We start from the raw sequence: 17338 nt of genomic DNA on the forward strand, positions 1-17338 counted from the left end.
TACATTCAAAAGTCAAAACTAGGGAATATCCTTTGTAATTCTTTTTATACGACAATATTTTAACAGGATTCGGCTCAGTCACACTGACACAGAGATATTTGAAAATTTAATATCGGATAGCTACGCGATAGTGCTGGCGGCTTTCTCCTTACATGGTCTTCCATTTAACTGGACAAATTGATTTCTTCCTTTCGAAAGGGTACTTGCAAGGCCAAAAAGGGGAAAGCATTGATAGAAGGTACATAATTACATCAAGGGTACAAATTTATGAAGGAAAAAGACTAATAATTACAGTTTTTTTATTGCTCAAGCAAGGAATACATGTCAAATGCTCTTGTTCTGTGCCTGCATGGAGAAACTACTAACGGAGCCACTTGGTTGGCGTCAATCGGCTTAACATGTTTCTTTCCTTCGAAAATGAACCCTGAAGCGAACAGCAGGATTCGAGATGGCTATTGTGGTCATCATCGCCTCCTGCTGTTTATTCTGTCTGTTCCTTATTACATGATGCTGTTTTAAATCTCTCTAACTGTTTCCGTATATAAGCCTGTTTTAACTTCTCCCGACGAGCAGCTGCTTGCTCTTCCCTACGCAGTTTGATCTCAGATGCCTTCTCTCTTGCTTGATTTGCTTCTTCGTGTACTTCCCTGAAGAAAAGGAACACAAGACCAGAAATCATGAGATGTCTGTTGCCAGGAGCATGGAGATTTCAATCAAGCAATACGCGGTGGCCAGGACGATGAAGGACTAGATTCAAGCAATAAGAAACATCCCATGTAAATGGAGAAACTATAAACAAACAAATAATACGAAAGAAGAGAATAAGAGGAACCCTAATCCAAACCATTTTTTCATTTATTGATGAAATAGATTCCTAGTTTTTGTGTCGAAAGCGTAGTTCTAAAACTACACTCTTATATTCTTTTTATACATTATTCAGCTCATTTCCGGCACTCAAGACATTGTACAGGACTTATGAAATCAGATGAAATTTAACAGAATAGATCAGCAGTCCTATATAGAGCAAACGAAAATTAAAAAAACAGGAATGCAAATCAAGAACGGTTCGAAGAGCTTAAGCAACTCATTCATAGCAGTTAGATTCGAGTTCTACCACCAACCCCCAGCCCAAATATGAGTCTCAGCTCAACTACTTCACCTTAGAAGCTTAGAAGAGGAACAGCGGCAACACCAAATTACTGTGGCTAAACGTTAGGGTATCCAGAATTATATAGAATATGGTAACACTGAAAAATAACAGTATAACAATAACAAAGGTTCACTCAAGCGTCGAAAGCTTTTTCATTATTTGATTATGTTTAGTTAACTCTAACTACACTGTCTGTACGGCATATATACTTATAACTTAACACAGAAATAATTTGAAAATTTTACCTCACAAAACGCTTGTGAATATCATTGTCCACTGTCGCATCCGCTCGCCCAAGCCCCAAAGGTTTCGTGCTAAACAGCGTAGAAGCGTTGATCTCGCCATCTTGATTCTCCGGAGATACTACCGCAGGTGAATCACGGTGCTGAGTCTGCTGCGGTTCGTCCTGCTCAACTCTCTTGCCGAAAAAATCCACACAATACTTTTCTTTATCTTCTTCATCTGATAGCTCACCCCTTGCTAGCTTATCGTACAATGCAGCCTTCCTTTCCAAGGCTGCATAGCTCGCCGATCCATCATGAACTGCTTTCAGCTCAAGCTTGTCCCTGAATTTAAACCAGCAAAAAAACATAATTGGTTTGATTTCAGCAGAACCCCAAATTAAAGCCTAGAGGTATTGAACAGAAGTTGAAACGTCCAAAACACAGAGCTCAAAAATCTCATCTTCTCACTAAAAAGAACCCAAAAACCCTAAATTTATAATCAGATAACAACAAGAACCCTAGATTACCAAAAGGAACCCCAACCCATAAATTACACTAATACAACAAAACAGCTGATAATTAAGTAAATTGAAATTAAACCCAGAAAAAAAATTGGGAAAAAAGAGAAAGAAAGAGACGTACTTGTGGGCCCGGGCGTCGACGCCGGAGTTCTTGGCGGAGAAAGCGTCGTGTGCGGTGATTCTCTTCTTGGCGCGATGGAACTCGACGTCGGAGCCGCCGAGTTCTTTGGACTTCTTGGATTCTTCTTGGGATTGATAGAGTTGGGCCTTGAGCTCCATGATTGAGGAGGCTCCGACGCCGGCGATGGCGCGGTGCTTCTTCGGCATAATTGAGGACTCCGTCAGCCATCCGAGGGATTCCACAACCACCTTTCTCTTCCTTGGCTCCTCGTCCTCCGCCGCCATTTTTGGGCAATTTCAGGATTGAAATTCTTGGTTGGTAACTGGAGATTTCTGGTTTTTTCCTTCCTCTGTTCGAATTTAATTTTATCGGATTCGCGGAATTTCGCTACTTCAGTCGGGCGGGTGGTAAATTGGTAATGGACTCCACCGCCACATTGTGGCCCGGCCCATTCAGGCCCATTCTTATAATTTATCACAATTTTTTTTTTTTTACAGAACTATTTGCTGCAATTTACAAAACTAGATGTTTTATGGGAAATTTTATTTGAACCCATGTAACATTTTTCTATACCCAACTTACTCTCTAATCCTATATTACTTTTAATCAAACTATTAATATCACTTTAAACCCAACTTTACTACCTAAATTACCCTCATAAACCCACTTTAATATATAAATTTATTTTTACACCCATTTAGAAGATAAAAACCCGAAATCAATATTCTAGAACTCATTCAAGGCGTAAAGAGAGTAATATCTCTTAACTATTTGTTTCATCCTTAATCTTTGTTGCATATTTGCCACTCTAATATGCAAAGGCAAGGACCTAGTGGATACTGAAAATGGTGCATTACTCGTCACTTTGATATACAATTAAGTCAAGTTTAATTAACTGTGTCATCTCGGTGCTAATGTTTGATCCTTGCTCCTGCATTTGTCAAGTTCGAGCTTAATTAATTACAGCTAGGTATAAATTGTATTCAACGGTTAAGTTACATAAAATAGACAATGTGTAGTTTATAAATCATAAAAATAGTTTGTTGTGTGTAAATGTTTTAGTCAATTTTCGCATCTTACTTGCCCAGAAGATTAACTGCTTTCACAAAAACAAGTAGAAACAAAGTTTGATTCGAAATTTTTGGATTGGTATTGAAACCCTGTATTTTGATCCGATTAGTCCGAAAATCACCCCTGATAGACATGTGTAGCTCAATAAAGTGACTGCCTTGATCTTTTAAGACATACAACTCAACTGAGGTACATTGAAGCAAAGGAGCCTTCTTACTCCATTTATAACTGGGACTGGAACGAGGGAAGCAACGAAGTGACAAACATCCATGTACGTGCAATAAAAGAGACAGAAAATTGAAGTCACATTTATTCATCGAGGCTTCAATGTAGAGGGGACCGACGAAACAAGGTACCAAACTTCATAGATGACGGATTCAGTGGCGCTTCTTCCCTGTTGCTACTTCCCAAGCCTGTAATATGTGGTTCACGATTTCCTCCACTCCTTTCCCGTGCTTCACCTGCACATACGCGGTTCTCAAGCATGTAAATCATGAACATAAAAATTCAATATCGTTCCTATAACAACAAATCATTCGAGAACCACCCTCCTGGCACAACGAAACATTGACAGGGATAATAGTGTCGAGGATAAGTAGTAATCACAGATTATGTGATTTCCGAAACTGAGCAAACACAGGTTTTTGATTTGATGTTGAGCAAATTTCATGTTAACGAGCAAATTAGTGCATTTGTGCATCCCAAAGTTTTAAAAGCACAAATATCAAGCTCACAACATGTTTACAAACGCTAGTGAACTAATTTGATGGTACGACCAACCAACCTGAGCAAAGACAAACGGCCCTCCATCTCGCATTCGCAGCGCATCACGCTCCATCACTGCTAAATCAGCTCCAACTGCTGGTGCAAGGTCAGTCTTGTTTATCACCTGCAATCCAATGTTATTAAGTCATTCATACATCAATCCCTTATCATTTAATCAAAATTTAGTCAACACAATTGATAGCAGATACTAGACAGATATAGTATTCGGAACAACAGCAATGAATATCAAAAAACGCATACCAGGAGGTCAGCTTGAGTGATGCCGGGGCCACCTTTTCATGGAATTTTATCACCACCAGATACATCGATTATGTAAATGATATAGTCAGCCAGCTCCCGGCTGAAGTATGCGGCTAAATTATCTGCATCCACACAAATTCAATTGTACAGCGTTTCAGAAAAAAATGTAGAAAACCTCAATTCAGCCACTAGTCATCATTCACATACAAAACTCCTCCATTTCTGCAAACTTTACAATAAGCATTTCCATCCGAACTAAATTTTTGCAACATTTTCTCAAATTAACACCAAACTCCAGATGGCTCCATAAAGTCATTTAATTTCACACTTATTAGAGCAATTACAGGACGACCATCAGTCAATTGCAATAATCAAACTGAAATGATCAAATCATTTGCAATAGTCTTCTACAATTGCTTTTGGAAAATACCTCCGCCAGATTCACAAAGCAGTATGTCGGTCTTGTACAAGTTTGAAAGCTCCTCAAGAGGGCCAAGGTTAATACTGATGTCTTCGCGAATTGCAGCATGTGGGCAACCCCCAGTTTCCACAGCACGTATTCTTTCTTCCGGAAGTGCTCCATTCTTCACCAAGAACTCACCATCCTCTTTTGTGAATATATCATTTGTCACCTGCAATTGTTACGCTTATTATATTTAACCTTTCCTCAATCAACTTGAAGCACCAGCGTTAAAGGTCTTCGCAGACATTAACAATTACTACCCAAAGCTACAATACGATTTTGCAGCAAGGTAAAGACACAAAAGCTTAAATATTCGAAATTGTTCCTACTTACAGCAGCAAGACTGTACTTGTCACGCAAAAGTTTACACAGAGCCAACATCAAAGCAGTTTTCCTGTATGACATGAAGCAGCATTTCATCAACTATCATTGAACGGGACGATTTGTTCTAGCAAATTAGTATTCACAAGAATCACAACTAAGAAAACTAATCCAGGCATGAATTCCAAATCACGAATCCGAAGTCATTCAAACAAATTTATAAATTGCCATGCTGCAAAATGAGATTGCTGGTGGGTGCTACACTGTCCAAGCAACTAAACAATTTCCAGGGAGAATCTGGGGGAAACCAATACAAATCCGCATTGCTGAATTCATGAAAATTGCACGAAACATATTTATAAATTGTATCACTCCCCCCTAACCGAGAGTGATTTCCGCACTCCCATTTGCACCTACTGCACTCCCTTCACTCTCTCGCTTGATTTTCCTTTGATTTATTCAATTGGAGCGCAAAAGGCGAAAAAGGAGTGCGGAAATCACAACCGTACACTCAAAAACCCGAAAGCAGAATTACAGTAAAAATAAAGTGTCAATCTTTACATAAATTCTAGTATTTTAAGCTATGATGCAATTGATGAATGTGATATTTTTTTTCAATAATTCAAAAAATTAAAAATATATAAATAAAAGGCAAAAATGACCCAGCTTACCCAGTACCAACAGGTCCACCAATGCCAATGGTGAAAGCCCTTTCATTGAAATTCCTGGAGAGGAGAGGTGGAGCTCTTCTGCTGAAGTACCCGGGGGAGTATATGGGTTCGTGTGAGTGTGGTGCCAGCCCATCGTGGCTATGGTACACCTTCCCATCTGGACCCACAAATGAATTTGGTGCTGCTGAACTCCCATGGCTATGACCATGATCATGATCATGATGGTGGTGATCGTCATGGTCATGATGATCATGGTGGTGGTCAGCCATTGATCACTAGAGTCTGCAGAGTTCTACCGTGGGTCAAAAGGGCGAAGGGAGAAGAATGGGGATATCTGGGTTGGTTTGGGTGGGCGCACACGGAATCGGATAACTAGAAATTTTTAATTGACCAAAACACCCTTAATTAATATTTAAAATTGCTAAAGATAAATTACATTTTACCATCTCAATTTTTGAATCATATAAAAATTTCATATCTCATATTTTAAACATTACAATAATATACATCAATTTACAAATTCGTTACAATGTCAAACGTTCATCTTCTTGTCAATCAATTTGTTTGTTAAAGAGCAATATTTTCCTTTGTAGTATTGGTGGTTGTGTGAACTATGAACACCCTTAGTAAATGTTTAAATTTTTGTAACCCGATTATCATATTAAAAATAAAACTACACTAGTGTGGAAGTAGTCCAACTTCAAATGAACCGTAATACGTTCTTGTGTTCTTGTGTTCTTATGTATTTATGTCGTTTTATGGTCAAATATCCAACTTTACACACGATGATACATCAATAATGTACAACAATTGAAACACTCCTCAGAATTTCCTTCTTATTGGTGTCCATAAATAATATGTATACAAATTAATATGTATATGACGTTCTGAGTGCCCTCTCCATCATCCACTTTTTAATGCATGCACTCCATCACTGTCCTCCTGCTAAAAATCACCCACAGTTGCACAAAGCATAAAAATAAAATAAAATAAAAAATAAAAAATAAAAAATAAAAACAAATGAGCACTCACAAACAAAAGCAAAAGAGATAAACAAAACCCATGTTGTAGTTCAGTCAAACAAGTTCTTGAGTGCATTGACTTTGCCACGTGGCTGCTGATCTGGCAACAAGTCCCTTTGAATTTGCTGCTGCCTTTGAGCAGTTTCTTCATCTTGTTGCCTGATTGTGATTGGCTGTTCAAGATTGCTCAAAATCACTCCTTGCTTTTGTATGTAATCTTTTTTGTCTTGGAAGAGATAACAGGCAGCAATGAAGGAGACCTCAGCTGTGAAAAGAATAGTCCAAAGTCCTGAGCTTCCCTGTGTTCTCTTATGGTAGGCTTCTAATCCAGTGTAGATGTTGATTATCCCAAACAAGGATATCACTGTCCCAAGCATCCAATGTGCCAAGTACCAAAAACTCCATTCTTTCTTTCCCCTATAAGAAACAAAAACTCTCATTCAAATCTGACACTAGTTAACGACGGGATCAACAGTCTAATAGTTCGGTGTGTGGTTTTAGAAAATTTGACAAAAGCAACTTTTTAAAGTTACGAATCGTTACACTGTTAGCTCCTCCTTCTGTTTAGACAACAAAGATTAACTTGACGGTTAAACTGAAGGAAGGGCCGACCAATAGTGTAAGAATTCACAACTTTAGAGTTGTTTTCGTCTATTTTTAATAGAGGTGGACCGAACTGTCCCTTACTTAACTATTACCTATGTGGCCTGAAAAATCCTATTAGGGTTTGTATCCATATCGAACAATAAAGTGCAAGACCTAATCTCTGGTGGTGGTTGTTGAATGAGTTCTCAAAGTTTCTTAGGGACAACACAGCTCCAGCTGTGGCAACAAGCACCGACAACACCTGTGTATACATCGAAGTTCAATCAGAAGCCACCATATACAATAACAGTTGTATTTAACATGCCTAAATTATTACGTCGACAGAGCAATTATGCCAGTATATGGAGTACGTAGCAGACAGTGATGATCTGCAATTTACTTTTATATACAAAAACAGGAATGATTATGGTGAGTTTAGTTTGTGAAGTTAATCAAAATAAGTATACAAAGATTGATTAATGTAGGATCTTACTGAGTTGGAGGAGACAAATTCATGAGTTTAAGCAGAAAGAGAGAAACTTGCTATGTATTCTTGCTGTTCAAGTAATCATATAGGATTATTGACAAATATGGTTTCTGTATTTTTTCAACTTTAAGGTAATTAAAAAGGTGGTGCAGATAGGTTTATAAACAAAAAAAGAAACAGTGGACAGCATGATTAAAGTTAAAGTGGCTTATCATGATTACTGAGAAGAAAGATCAAAACTTGAAAGATTACTGATGTTTAAAGATCAAAACTTGAAAGAATACTGATGTTTTAATTCATTGATCATAATTAATCCAGTTAATGAAATGGTAATTGGATAATCAGTGTTCTTAGTTCTAATTAGATAATTTTCGGAAAACAGCGCCCGAATTGGAAGAAAGAAAGATGAGAAGAAATTAAGAAGAGCTTGCCTGCAAAATAACATGGAGGTAGAAGAGAACTTTGGCTCTTGTTGTCCCACGTTCCTCTCTAACAGACATTCTAATTACAAGTATTCCAAGAGGCATCAAAAACCCAATTGAAAACCATGCGAGGAGGCCGTGAACTGTAACGTTAAACGTCATTCGTGGACTCAGCTGCAAACACAACAATCCGAGAAGGAGAATAAGAAGAAATTCATCCGAAAAGACGGAAGAAAAAGGCAAAACCGATTTAAAAACACTATACCTTGTGAATGTTTTCTTTTATGTTCTTGTGACTGCTGTGTTGGTTGACATCTTCATGAAATGAGCAGCCAACTAATGGAAGAAGAAGAAGAAGAAAAAGAAGAAGAAGATAATATGTAGTTATAGCAAAAGATGCTAGTTTGAGAGAAGTTTGCATTCTTCAATATCTGACTGAATTACAAGGCCAAGGGAAAAGAAGAACCAAAGCCTTTACCCTCTCTCTCTCTCTCTCTCCACAGATTTCAGATTTTCATCATTTTGCGTAGACACTTTTAGGATGTGTTGTATATAGTTAATCTGATTTGGATGGGTTTTGGGAGAATTTGGAGAAGGAAAAGTTGAATGTATGTGTAACTTTTCAAGGCTGGTCTTGCTTTAGACAATGTGGTATGATCCATAAGTGAGTAGAAAAAGGAAAATTTTAGTAAACTAGAAGTTTTATATATGAAAAACACTTTGGAGAGTTTAATTGGAAAAGGAAAACCTCTGAGCAAATCACTTGTCATGTTCTAATTTATATCTTAATTTTGGAATTACATTAGTGCTTTTTCTCCATTGAAAAGTATTTTATTAGTGCTTTTTCTGAAATGTAATGTTAACATGGATCCATGGACATGAAAACCCTAAAAATAAAAGTTGATTTCTTTTAGCCAAAATGATTACTGAGATTGGCATAACTCCTCACTTTGGTCCTTGAGATTGAAAATCGATAGAAATGGTCTCTGAATTTGTCTACCGTCAATGATTTTGATAATTCGGTGAAAAACCTCCATAAAATTAAGGATTTTATTCAATCAATCCCTCTACTCGCTTTTCCATTAACCCTATAATAGCTTATTGGATTGGAGGCAGATTGTCTACCCTCCTATTTGAGTGCCCTTCCCATCCTCTTATATTTTGTGCGGTCACGGTTAAACCACGTCAACATTTTATATTGATTTTTTTTTATAGAGATAATAAGACAAAAAATAATAGGAATATAAAATGTTAACATGACTTAATCGTGACCGTACAAATAGGAAGAGATAGAAAGGGCATCCAAACAGGAGCGTAGACAATCTGCCTCCAATTGGATTTGTAGCCTGGGGCGATTGATGGATGGTAGATAGTGTGAGAGAGAAGATATAGACAAAGAATTAGAAACAAAAGAAGGGGAATGATATGAATGTTAGGTAGGTAGTTTCAAAAATTTCAACCAAAGTTGAAAGTGGAGGTTGAAATTGCCGTGATTTTTGGTCTTTATATACAAATGATTACCGCCAAATCACAAAAAAGGTATTAAAGAAAACCAAACTTTAGATATGACAATCTAGCTAACTCATATTTAGCTTTCTAGCTTGCTCTTCAGCTTCACGTGTATGTTTGTACAGTGCGTTTTTCTTTCTTATTGCGGTTTATTTGAATTTTTTTATTTTGAGTACATCGATATTTTTACATTAAGAGGAGAGAGAGTTCAGTTAAATCACAATGAGCAACCTAATTTGGTATCGAATTCGCTATCTACGAGATTCGAAACCCAAGACACCTCACTTCCAAGTGAAAAGGAATATCATCAGACTGTAGTATTGAGTGGCTTATTTAAATTTTAAACAGGACAAAAACTTGCATATATTTATTTTTCTTCGGCGAGTCTCTCACATTTGTTATATTAAATGAGTGAAATATGAGATTAAATTTAAAGCATCGGTTCGTGTCATGAAACAGGCGTAGGAAAGTTTTTTCTTGAATTTTTGCAGTTTCTATTTTCATTAAAATATTCCTTCCTCCATCAATAATAGAATTGTTACAGGAACCAAGCAGACTCCTTGATTGAGACGGTCGTTAAAAAGCAGCAACGAGGTGTACATGTATTAAGGTACATGGTCAATCTCAACGGAAAATGATCCTAAGGATTATAGGATTCTGCAATTGTATCTATTTATCGTATATTGTACGGTCAGTTTTTGTTAGGTACTATTTATATTTGAATTTTAAATTTTAAATTTTAAATAATTTCTAACCATACAATGTACGATGAACAAACATGATTGCGGGATACGTAAGATCCCTAGGAAAAGAATCCAACGAGGATCCTTTTCCAATCTCAACACCACTTGTGTGTGTTTCTTACCAAAAGTGATTCTGAGAGTAAATATGAAACTTCATTAATTAATATTGTTTATTTGTCATTTATAGAAAAACGCCAGTTTGATAAATATGTGTAAAGTTGCTTTTGCTTTCTGCTATTTTGAACCTAAAATTTAGAATCTTTTTTTATTTCGTTTACCAAACACAATTAAAGTCTAAATTTTTGTAAAAGTTGCTTTTTAAAAACTTAAGCAACCCAAAACATTATTCCCAAAAAAGTGAATATATTCCCTCCTTAGTCACTTCCAAACGGGCTCAAAGTCATGGTTAAAATGTACGAGTGGCTAGTACTTAGATATCACATAAGTCTGATCAAAGTTGGAATATCTGGTATGATTTAGCAAAGGTTTTAATAAAGATTTTGATTGGGTTATGACTTTACCTTCTGTGCCAAAAGGCTAAAACTCTGATTCACAGAAAAAATTACTTTAAGAACATTGCTAAACCATAACTTAAGAAACCTTAAAACCACCGTGTTTCGACAGGCATCCCCCCGGGTTCAAAGCAGTAACATCGAGCGACAAACAACCGGTGAGACAGCAAAATAAATCAAACGTATTCAACAACATGAATGAAAACAGAACAAAAATAATCGATATCAAATTTTGAACTGAGGGGTTTAGAACCCCGAAAGGTACTCCAATTGTTTGTTAGTCAAAACAAATAGCCCAAAAAGCAGCAACCGAGAGTTCCACCAGAACGATTCAGACACTTATCCGATGCCAACCCCTGTTATAGCTTGTTGAACAAGCGACCGAATTACATAAACAAGTTGGGCCTCGACGCCTTGTATGTAGTCTTCAACTTCCTGGATGGTGGTCTAACCTTCCTGAACACCAACGGGAACTTGATCTTGGAGTTGTGGAATTGCTTGGTGCTTTCCCTCTTGCAAAGCTTAGCGGGGATGGTGGCGGTCTTGATGATCTGGATACAAGGAAACCTGACCCTGTGGCGAGATGCCATCTCAATGTACATCTGCTCCACGGCACCATTTAGCGTGGTGTCGCGGTACTCCTTGTACATGTTGTGGTAACCCGTCCTGCTTTGATACCGCAACCAGATACCGTAGTTCTTGATGGTTGTCGGGTTCTTCTCAAAGATCTGCAACCGAATTCCACACAAATAGATAAATACCATCTCTCACAACAGCAAGCATAATCTCAAATCTAGCATTTGGAACATCAGGTCAATGATTACGAAACCCTAAAACCTCAACGGCTCTGCATTCCTAAATACCAGTCTCTACACATTCATAAACTGTGAAAACAAACCTCATTGATGGCAAGAACTTGGCCATTGCTCTTCTTCACCTTCTTCAGCTTCCTCAGAAAATACCTAATCCAAACAGAATCAACAATTTAATATTTCAGAAATGAAGCAAAATTCAAGCATGGAGATATGAGATCAGATAATCTGAGCACAGGGGAAGGTTTTATACCAGAACTTGGATTTGGCGCGAACCTCATTGGTGGCCCACAGCTTCATTCTGTAAATCTTCGGCTGCTCATCGGTCTCGGTGGGGAGCTTCCTCCCGACGACCTGGTACTGGTGGAACTGTAACACGAAAACGACGACGTTAATTGCAGCTCAAAACCCTAAAACTTCCATTTCTGAGAAGAGGGGGAGATCGGAGAAGAAGATTCTCAGGGTTACCTTGAAAATGCCCATGTCGGAGAATCGGAGAAGATGCGGCTAAGATCTCTGAGGCCTCTCTGTCTCTCTCTCTCTGGTGTGAGAAGCGCAGGCTAGGGTTTTTGTTTTGGTTATATACGAGGACGAAACCCTACTTCCATTGACGGGAGAAATTATGGGCTTTTTTTAATGGCTAACAGTTGGGCTTTGTACAAGTAAGGCCCGTTTAGAAAACCCAAAATATACCCAAAAGTGTGATTAAAACCAATTTTGTGATGCCAACAAATGGAACTGATGAAAACAGAAGTTGAAGTGTAACGGTTAAATTGTCACGTGATGTTACTTACAGGCAATTTGACGGTCGCACTAAATAATTTCTGGACGGATGGATTGCCATTTGCATACCTAACGAGCAACGCGACGAGTCCATGTTTTCACGGACTTTCGTTTAGAATTCATGGCATTGGCAATCTGGATTTGTCGCAAGAAAATCGAGTGAAACGGATCAGAGCAGATTATTACATATAAACATTGCTTCCCTGCTACTTTATATGTATGTACTTTGAGTAACGCAATGCTAGCAAATCCTGAGATGCAATTACAAACACCCAATATTCTCTGTCAAGTACATGTACAAGCAAGATAAGCCAACGTAACGATAATTGGCAATAGCCATCCCCTACAGCTCCTTCGAATGAATGCTAGGTACTAACACGGGATCAGATCATCGTTCAGAGTCCTTAATTAAACCTCATCAGGTTTTCACTTCCCTTTGTTACGCCCAGAATAATAGCCATCACAGCAAGAATCGACTGCAAAATGTAAAAACATAATTCAAATGAAAGCACAGCCAAAAGACTGAACCCAAAAAAAATACAAGGGTGCAACTTCTATTTCTATTTTCTAAATTAAATCGAGTATGGCAGGAACAAACAGCATGTAAATAGCATTACCCCAATGACAAAGAACACCCGGTGTACACAAAGCATAACATGCATACCATGTTCACCACAATCGGACCACGTCTTAGCATTAGAATATGGTGGCCTGAAACAATCAATAAATCCGTGGAAAGGTATGTAGACTTAAAACAGGCAGTGTGGACATTACTGCGAATAGCTTGCAAAGATCCGAGTGAAATACAGACTAAGACACAGGGCTAATCAGGGACAACGACCCTCCATCCATAACACAGATGAGGTTAACCAAGATTGCAGGTCTTGCGATAAAACTAACAAACAAGCAATTAAAGTAACAACCAGAGCCATCGCTTATCAAGTTCCCATTATGTGGATGGTTAACAAATAAAACTGGATATATCTAGTGCCCATGTGTTGTTGGTTGCAAATTTTACAAACATCCAAGCAATCACCGTTTCATGAATCCTAAAACTGTTATTATGTGGACGTCAAACAATGAGGAGAATTACTTAGACATGTACATTTCATGATACGAAACATAAGGAAGAAACACTTACAGCTATCGCGCATGCTACATATCCGGGTTTTTCTCTGTAGTCCACCCGCACACAAAGTAGGATGAAAGTTCCAACATACCAGGGGACGCCTCCAAGAAAGAACCCTGTTATAAACCTTCAGAAAGAGTCAAAATGTAATCTGTCAGTATTCAGCAACAGCCAGCCACAAGAAAGCGGAAGGAACAATTCTTGTAAGTCAAAAATTTAAAATTTCATAACAAAGCATCAAAAAGGCTTTTTCTTGTCACGATCCTATGATGAACTCCGGAACTAGTAGAACTCCCCAAATTAAAAGTTCATAACTTGTCCAACAAATTATCATCCGATTATGAACCGCTTCCTGTAAGAACATATCGCATCCAACCATGTAAACTACTTAAGACCAGAAGCTAGCACCAAATTCAGAATGGTATTCGTTCGATACATGGTTAAACTATTTCATCCTTATACGGTGATTAGTACAGCACAGGTGATGTTCAACCCACAAAACAAACTTATTTTGTATTGGTTTCGATCCCGATAGCTTTCCATCCTAATTCTTGACTAAAAATCTTCCATAACCAATATGTTTTGTGGGAAATTTATGAATTCTTCTGAAGGTCTCAATGCCTTGAAACACAAAAACAAAGGAACCCAACAAATAAAAACTTGGAGTAAAGATTGAAAGCGAATGAATAAACTTACAATAACCAGCCTACGCCGATGCCGCAGCAAGGAAGGCGGCGTTCACTAACAGGTCTTCCCTCCACAACAGCGTAACCTTCAAACCACAAAACCCTAATTTAATAAAAATAACAACAAATTAATAAGAAAATAACAATTCATACCAGTGACCGTTTGGTATCCATGTTGGTGATGGTGGTGGTGATGGGGAGGCGAGGGAGGACGGCCGGAGTAACCGGGAGGTGGGACGGGCTGAGGAAAACCGACGACCGGCTCAGGTGGAGGCTGTGGAGGCGGAGGGTAGTAGTTGGCGACACCTTGGAAAGTGCCGTAGTACTGCTGCTGGCTCTGGCTCTGGCTCTGGCCCTGCTGGTCGCCGGAGAGAGTTCTGGTCTTGGAGTTGTCGCTCATTGTTTCGATCCCCAATTGATAATTTGGGGAGGATGGAGGGTTTCAATCGCCAATGGGCGGTGGTTTCAATTTCTTGATTGGCTCAGCTGGCAGCTTTGGCAGCCTGGCGGGATCGTAATTTTGCTGGACTTTGGGCCCATTTTTATTTCATATTTCGGGCTTCTATCTTTTGGGCCTCTCAAAGCCCATGCGATCAGAGTCTTGGTGTGGCTTGGGGGCCCTAGTATATTTCAAGGAAGTATAAGGTCATGATGAGATACTCAACCATCTATGTGACATGGTCCTTGTACTCCTACGGGTTAGACTCGTTTGTTAGAATTGTCCATTGTGTCCGAATTCGAGTCTTTATTATCGTAAATTATAGTTTGACATATCTAAGTGGAACGAATTTAAAAACCGCATCATAAATAATTGTGAGTTTTACATTTTCCACATCATTATTTAATGGATAAATTGGTAATTTTATAATGCTTTTTAGCCAAAATGGCCCCTGATGTTAACATAACTTCTCACTTTGGTCCATGAGATTTGAAATCGATAGAGCTAGTCCCTGAATTTGTCCATCGTCAATCATTTTAGTTATTCCGTGAAAAATCTTTGTTGAAAATGACAAAAATACCCTTAATTTTATAAACAACGGGCCAAAATGATTTGACAAAAAATTAAGGGTATTTTTATCATTTCCTCATTATTAAACGGATTTTTCATGGGGATAACCAAAATAATTGATGGTGGACAAACTTAATGACCAGTTCTATTGATTTTAAATCTTAGAGACCAAAGTGAAGAATTATGCCTATCTCAAAGACCCAAATTATCCATGTGGCACTAAATTATTCATCATTTGTCCCCATTGCATGAAAATGATGGATAACAAATGTGAATTGCCTAAAGATGATTATGAATGTTGCCATAATATATGTGGTAACAGCATTCATTTCTTTCCCAATCACACCGTTTTCTTTTATCGAATTATATTTGTATAAGTATTAAACTATGATTTGTATATGAGTATAAATGATTAGTTATATGTAAGGAGTCAAACGTCTCTGTTTGACTACAAACAGACAGAAAGTATACGAAGAAGTTTTTTAGTTTTCTGGAAAGATCGAGTTGACAAATATAAAAACGTCTGACCAGAAAACCACACATAAACAATTTGAACCTTTGAATAATAATATAAAGATTGAAAGTAACATCGTGAGAGTGGACAACTTGAACACAAACATAATCTTCCTAGCAAAAAGAAAAATACAAACAATAAACTAATCCTAATTAACGTGCATGCGTCCTTGCAAATGATGTTGTGACAACAATATTTAGCTTTTGATAATTTAATCTAATTAAATCCATATATTAGGTACCACTCACACATCATCACCACACAAAATTTTTGTTTATTAAAATTTTCAAATTTTAATTTTCAGTTTTTTCAATCAATTGTAACAGCACTACCAACCATTAAAACTGCAGCTGGGTTGCAGTATTCATACAATTGCATTGCGATTAGTAAAAATAAAAAATAAAAACAAAATGTTTATCAAATAACTCCTTACTTAGTTTGCATAGTTTAACCCGACCGGCCGGTCAAGAAACCCGTTAAAGAGAGATGACTTTTTTCTGGTGAACCAATAGGCAAACAATGGATCCAAACCAGTGAAATCACATTGTTATGTCGCAAATCATATACTGCTATGTATTGTCATGCCGCAGACCATAAAACACATGCACGCATGCATACAGGTCCTTGACAGCACCATGCAACTTTGCAGAAACCCTAACCCTAACCCTAAAAGGGAACAAGTTTGACCAACACAAACACAGCAGCAAGCAAACGATTCGTTCCGCTTTCCTCCTCTTGTCTCACACTTTTAAAAGCAATCTGTCTACAAATTATCTACTGTACTGTAACAGTACTGATGAACTTTTTACCTATTCAAGTCATACTTTGTAGTAAATACATACGACAGGGACTGGCATCAGCATGCATGCAACTTCTTTGATTTGGGGAAAGGATCCTCGCGGGATCCTCTTTGTGGAGATCGGGGATAAAACAATCACGGTCGTTCATCGTATATCGTGTAGTCATAAATCATTTAAAATTTAAATTTTAAAATTGAATATAAATAGTATATAACTAAAACAGACCGCACAATATACAATGAACGATCGTGATTGCTTGATCTCCCGAATCCCCACAAAGAGGATCCTGTGAGGATCATTTTCCTTTGATTTGATCACATGCAGCTGACCATTTGTTGAGAAGTGGCTCTTCTATCACTTTATAATTAAACATTAATTTTCATGCTAATATTATAAAATATTATGTTAAAAATATGAGGGAACATAATTGATAAAGAGTCCCTCCTTATGAGTTATTTGATTTAGTCGCATGACTACTAATTTTATACGCTTGTTACTGGAATTACTCGAGATAAGTTTTCTCCCACTCTTTAGAGAAAAAAAAAATTAGTGTGCCAGAAATACAGCTCAATAGACCCAATTTTATAATAAAAATGGTTAAATTTTTTTTTTCTTCAAGTATCTAATAACTTATATTATGATACTTGATGTACCTGATTGTTTTCAACTCGGTTGAATTTGTCTCCACTCATTGCATGCATTGATAGCACTTTTATCGTCACGTACTACTTAGACTGTTGTTATGTCATGGTTTAAA

The 17338-nt window shown here is 37.6% G+C and overlaps 4 protein-coding genes across 6 annotated transcripts; all 4 read right to left on the reverse strand.

Moving 5' to 3' along the window:
• Nucleotides 1-203: 203 nt before the first annotated feature.
• Nucleotides 204-2418, reverse strand: LOC137726323 (uncharacterized protein At4g18257-like). Its single transcript, XM_068465237.2, has 3 exons — nucleotides 2017-2418; nucleotides 1396-1716; nucleotides 204-647 (listed from the first exon to the last, which is right to left on the reverse strand). The coding sequence occupies exons 1-3, from the start codon at nucleotides 2298-2300 to the stop codon at nucleotides 482-484; spliced, it is 771 nt and encodes a 256-aa protein (XP_068321338.2). The 5' UTR covers nucleotides 2301-2418; the 3' UTR covers nucleotides 204-481.
• A 724-nt stretch (nucleotides 2419-3142) lies between these two features.
• On the reverse strand, nucleotides 3143-5920 carry LOC137726322 (urease accessory protein G). The gene is given in 6 exon segments (XM_068465236.2): nucleotides 3143-3548; nucleotides 3872-3976; nucleotides 4114-4235; nucleotides 4544-4745; nucleotides 4910-4970; nucleotides 5569-5920. Coding segments are annotated over 6 exon segments (843 nt in total). The 5' UTR covers nucleotides 5838-5920; the 3' UTR covers nucleotides 3143-3464.
• Nucleotides 5921-6273: 353 nt separating this feature from the next.
• Nucleotides 6274-8697, reverse strand: LOC137726325 (cytochrome b561 domain-containing protein At4g18260-like). Its single transcript, XM_068465238.2, has 4 exons — nucleotides 8350-8697; nucleotides 8094-8258; nucleotides 7289-7437; nucleotides 6274-7007 (listed from the first exon to the last, which is right to left on the reverse strand). Exons 1-4 carry the CDS (start codon nucleotides 8503-8505, stop codon nucleotides 6641-6643), a joined length of 837 nt encoding a protein of 278 aa, XP_068321339.2. The 5' UTR covers nucleotides 8506-8697; the 3' UTR covers nucleotides 6274-6640.
• Nucleotides 8698-11047: 2350 nt separating this feature from the next.
• Nucleotides 11048-14739, reverse strand: LOC137725338 (large ribosomal subunit protein eL20y). 3 transcript variants are annotated; one of them, XM_068463987.2, is made up of 6 exons: nucleotides 14412-14738; nucleotides 14269-14344; nucleotides 13585-13699; nucleotides 11914-12029; nucleotides 11747-11810; nucleotides 11048-11576 (listed from the first exon to the last, which is right to left on the reverse strand). In XM_068463987.2, the coding sequence occupies exons 1-6, from the start codon at nucleotides 14656-14658 to the stop codon at nucleotides 11235-11237; spliced, it is 960 nt and encodes a 319-aa protein (XP_068320088.2). In that variant the 5' UTR covers nucleotides 14659-14738; the 3' UTR covers nucleotides 11048-11234. The 3 variants fall into 3 exon arrangements, with proteins under 3 accessions (XP_068320088.2, XP_068320086.2, XP_068320087.2); XM_068463985.2 differs by lacking the exons at nucleotides 13585-13699; nucleotides 14269-14344; nucleotides 14412-14738 and adding an exon at nucleotides 12129-12288; XM_068463986.2 differs by lacking the exons at nucleotides 11048-11576; nucleotides 11747-11810; nucleotides 11914-12029 and adding an exon at nucleotides 12599-12919 and having other exon boundaries at nucleotides 14412-14739.
• Nucleotides 14740-17338: the final 2599 nt, after the last annotated feature.

This window comes from Pyrus communis, chromosome 5, assembly GCF_041283825.1.
Source record: "Pyrus communis isolate YQ-2024b chromosome 5, ASM4128382v1, whole genome shotgun sequence".
In the NCBI taxonomy this organism is placed as follows: Eukaryota; Viridiplantae; Streptophyta; class Magnoliopsida; order Rosales; family Rosaceae; genus Pyrus; species Pyrus communis.

Coding starts and splice junctions, on each gene's coding strand:
- LOC137726323 (XM_068465237.2), bottom strand. CDS start 2,300: ATGGCGGCGGAGGACGAGGAGCCAAGGAAGAGAAAGGTGGTTGTGGAA. Junction 1,717..2,016: donor GTCGACGCCCGGGCCCACAA/GTACGTCTCTTT, acceptor GTTTAAATTCAG/GGACAAGCTTGAGCTGAAAG. Junction 648..1,395: donor ATTCACAAGCGTTTTGTGAG/GTAAAATTTTCA, acceptor CCTTTTCTTCAG/GGAAGTACACGAAGAAGCAA.
- LOC137726325 (XM_068465238.2), bottom strand. CDS start 8,505: ATGCAAACTTCTCTCAAACTAGCATCTTTTGCTATAACTACATATTAT. Junction 8,259..8,349: donor TAAAAGAAAACATTCACAAG/GTATAGTGTTTT, acceptor TTGTGTTTGCAG/CTGAGTCCACGAATGACGTT. Junction 7,438..8,093: donor ACCTCCATGTTATTTTGCAG/GCAAGCTCTTCT, acceptor ATGTATACACAG/GTGTTGTCGGTGCTTGTTGC.
- LOC137725338 (XM_068463987.2), bottom strand. CDS start 14,658: ATGAGCGACAACTCCAAGACCAGAACTCTCTCCGGCGACCAGCAGGGC. Junction 14,345..14,411: donor TGGATACCAAACGGTCACTG/GTATGAATTGTT, acceptor TGTGGTTTGAAG/GTTACGCTGTTGTGGAGGGA. Junction 11,577..11,746: donor AAGTTCTTGCCATCAATGAG/GTTTGTTTTCAC, acceptor ATTCGGTTGCAG/ATCTTTGAGAAGAACCCGAC.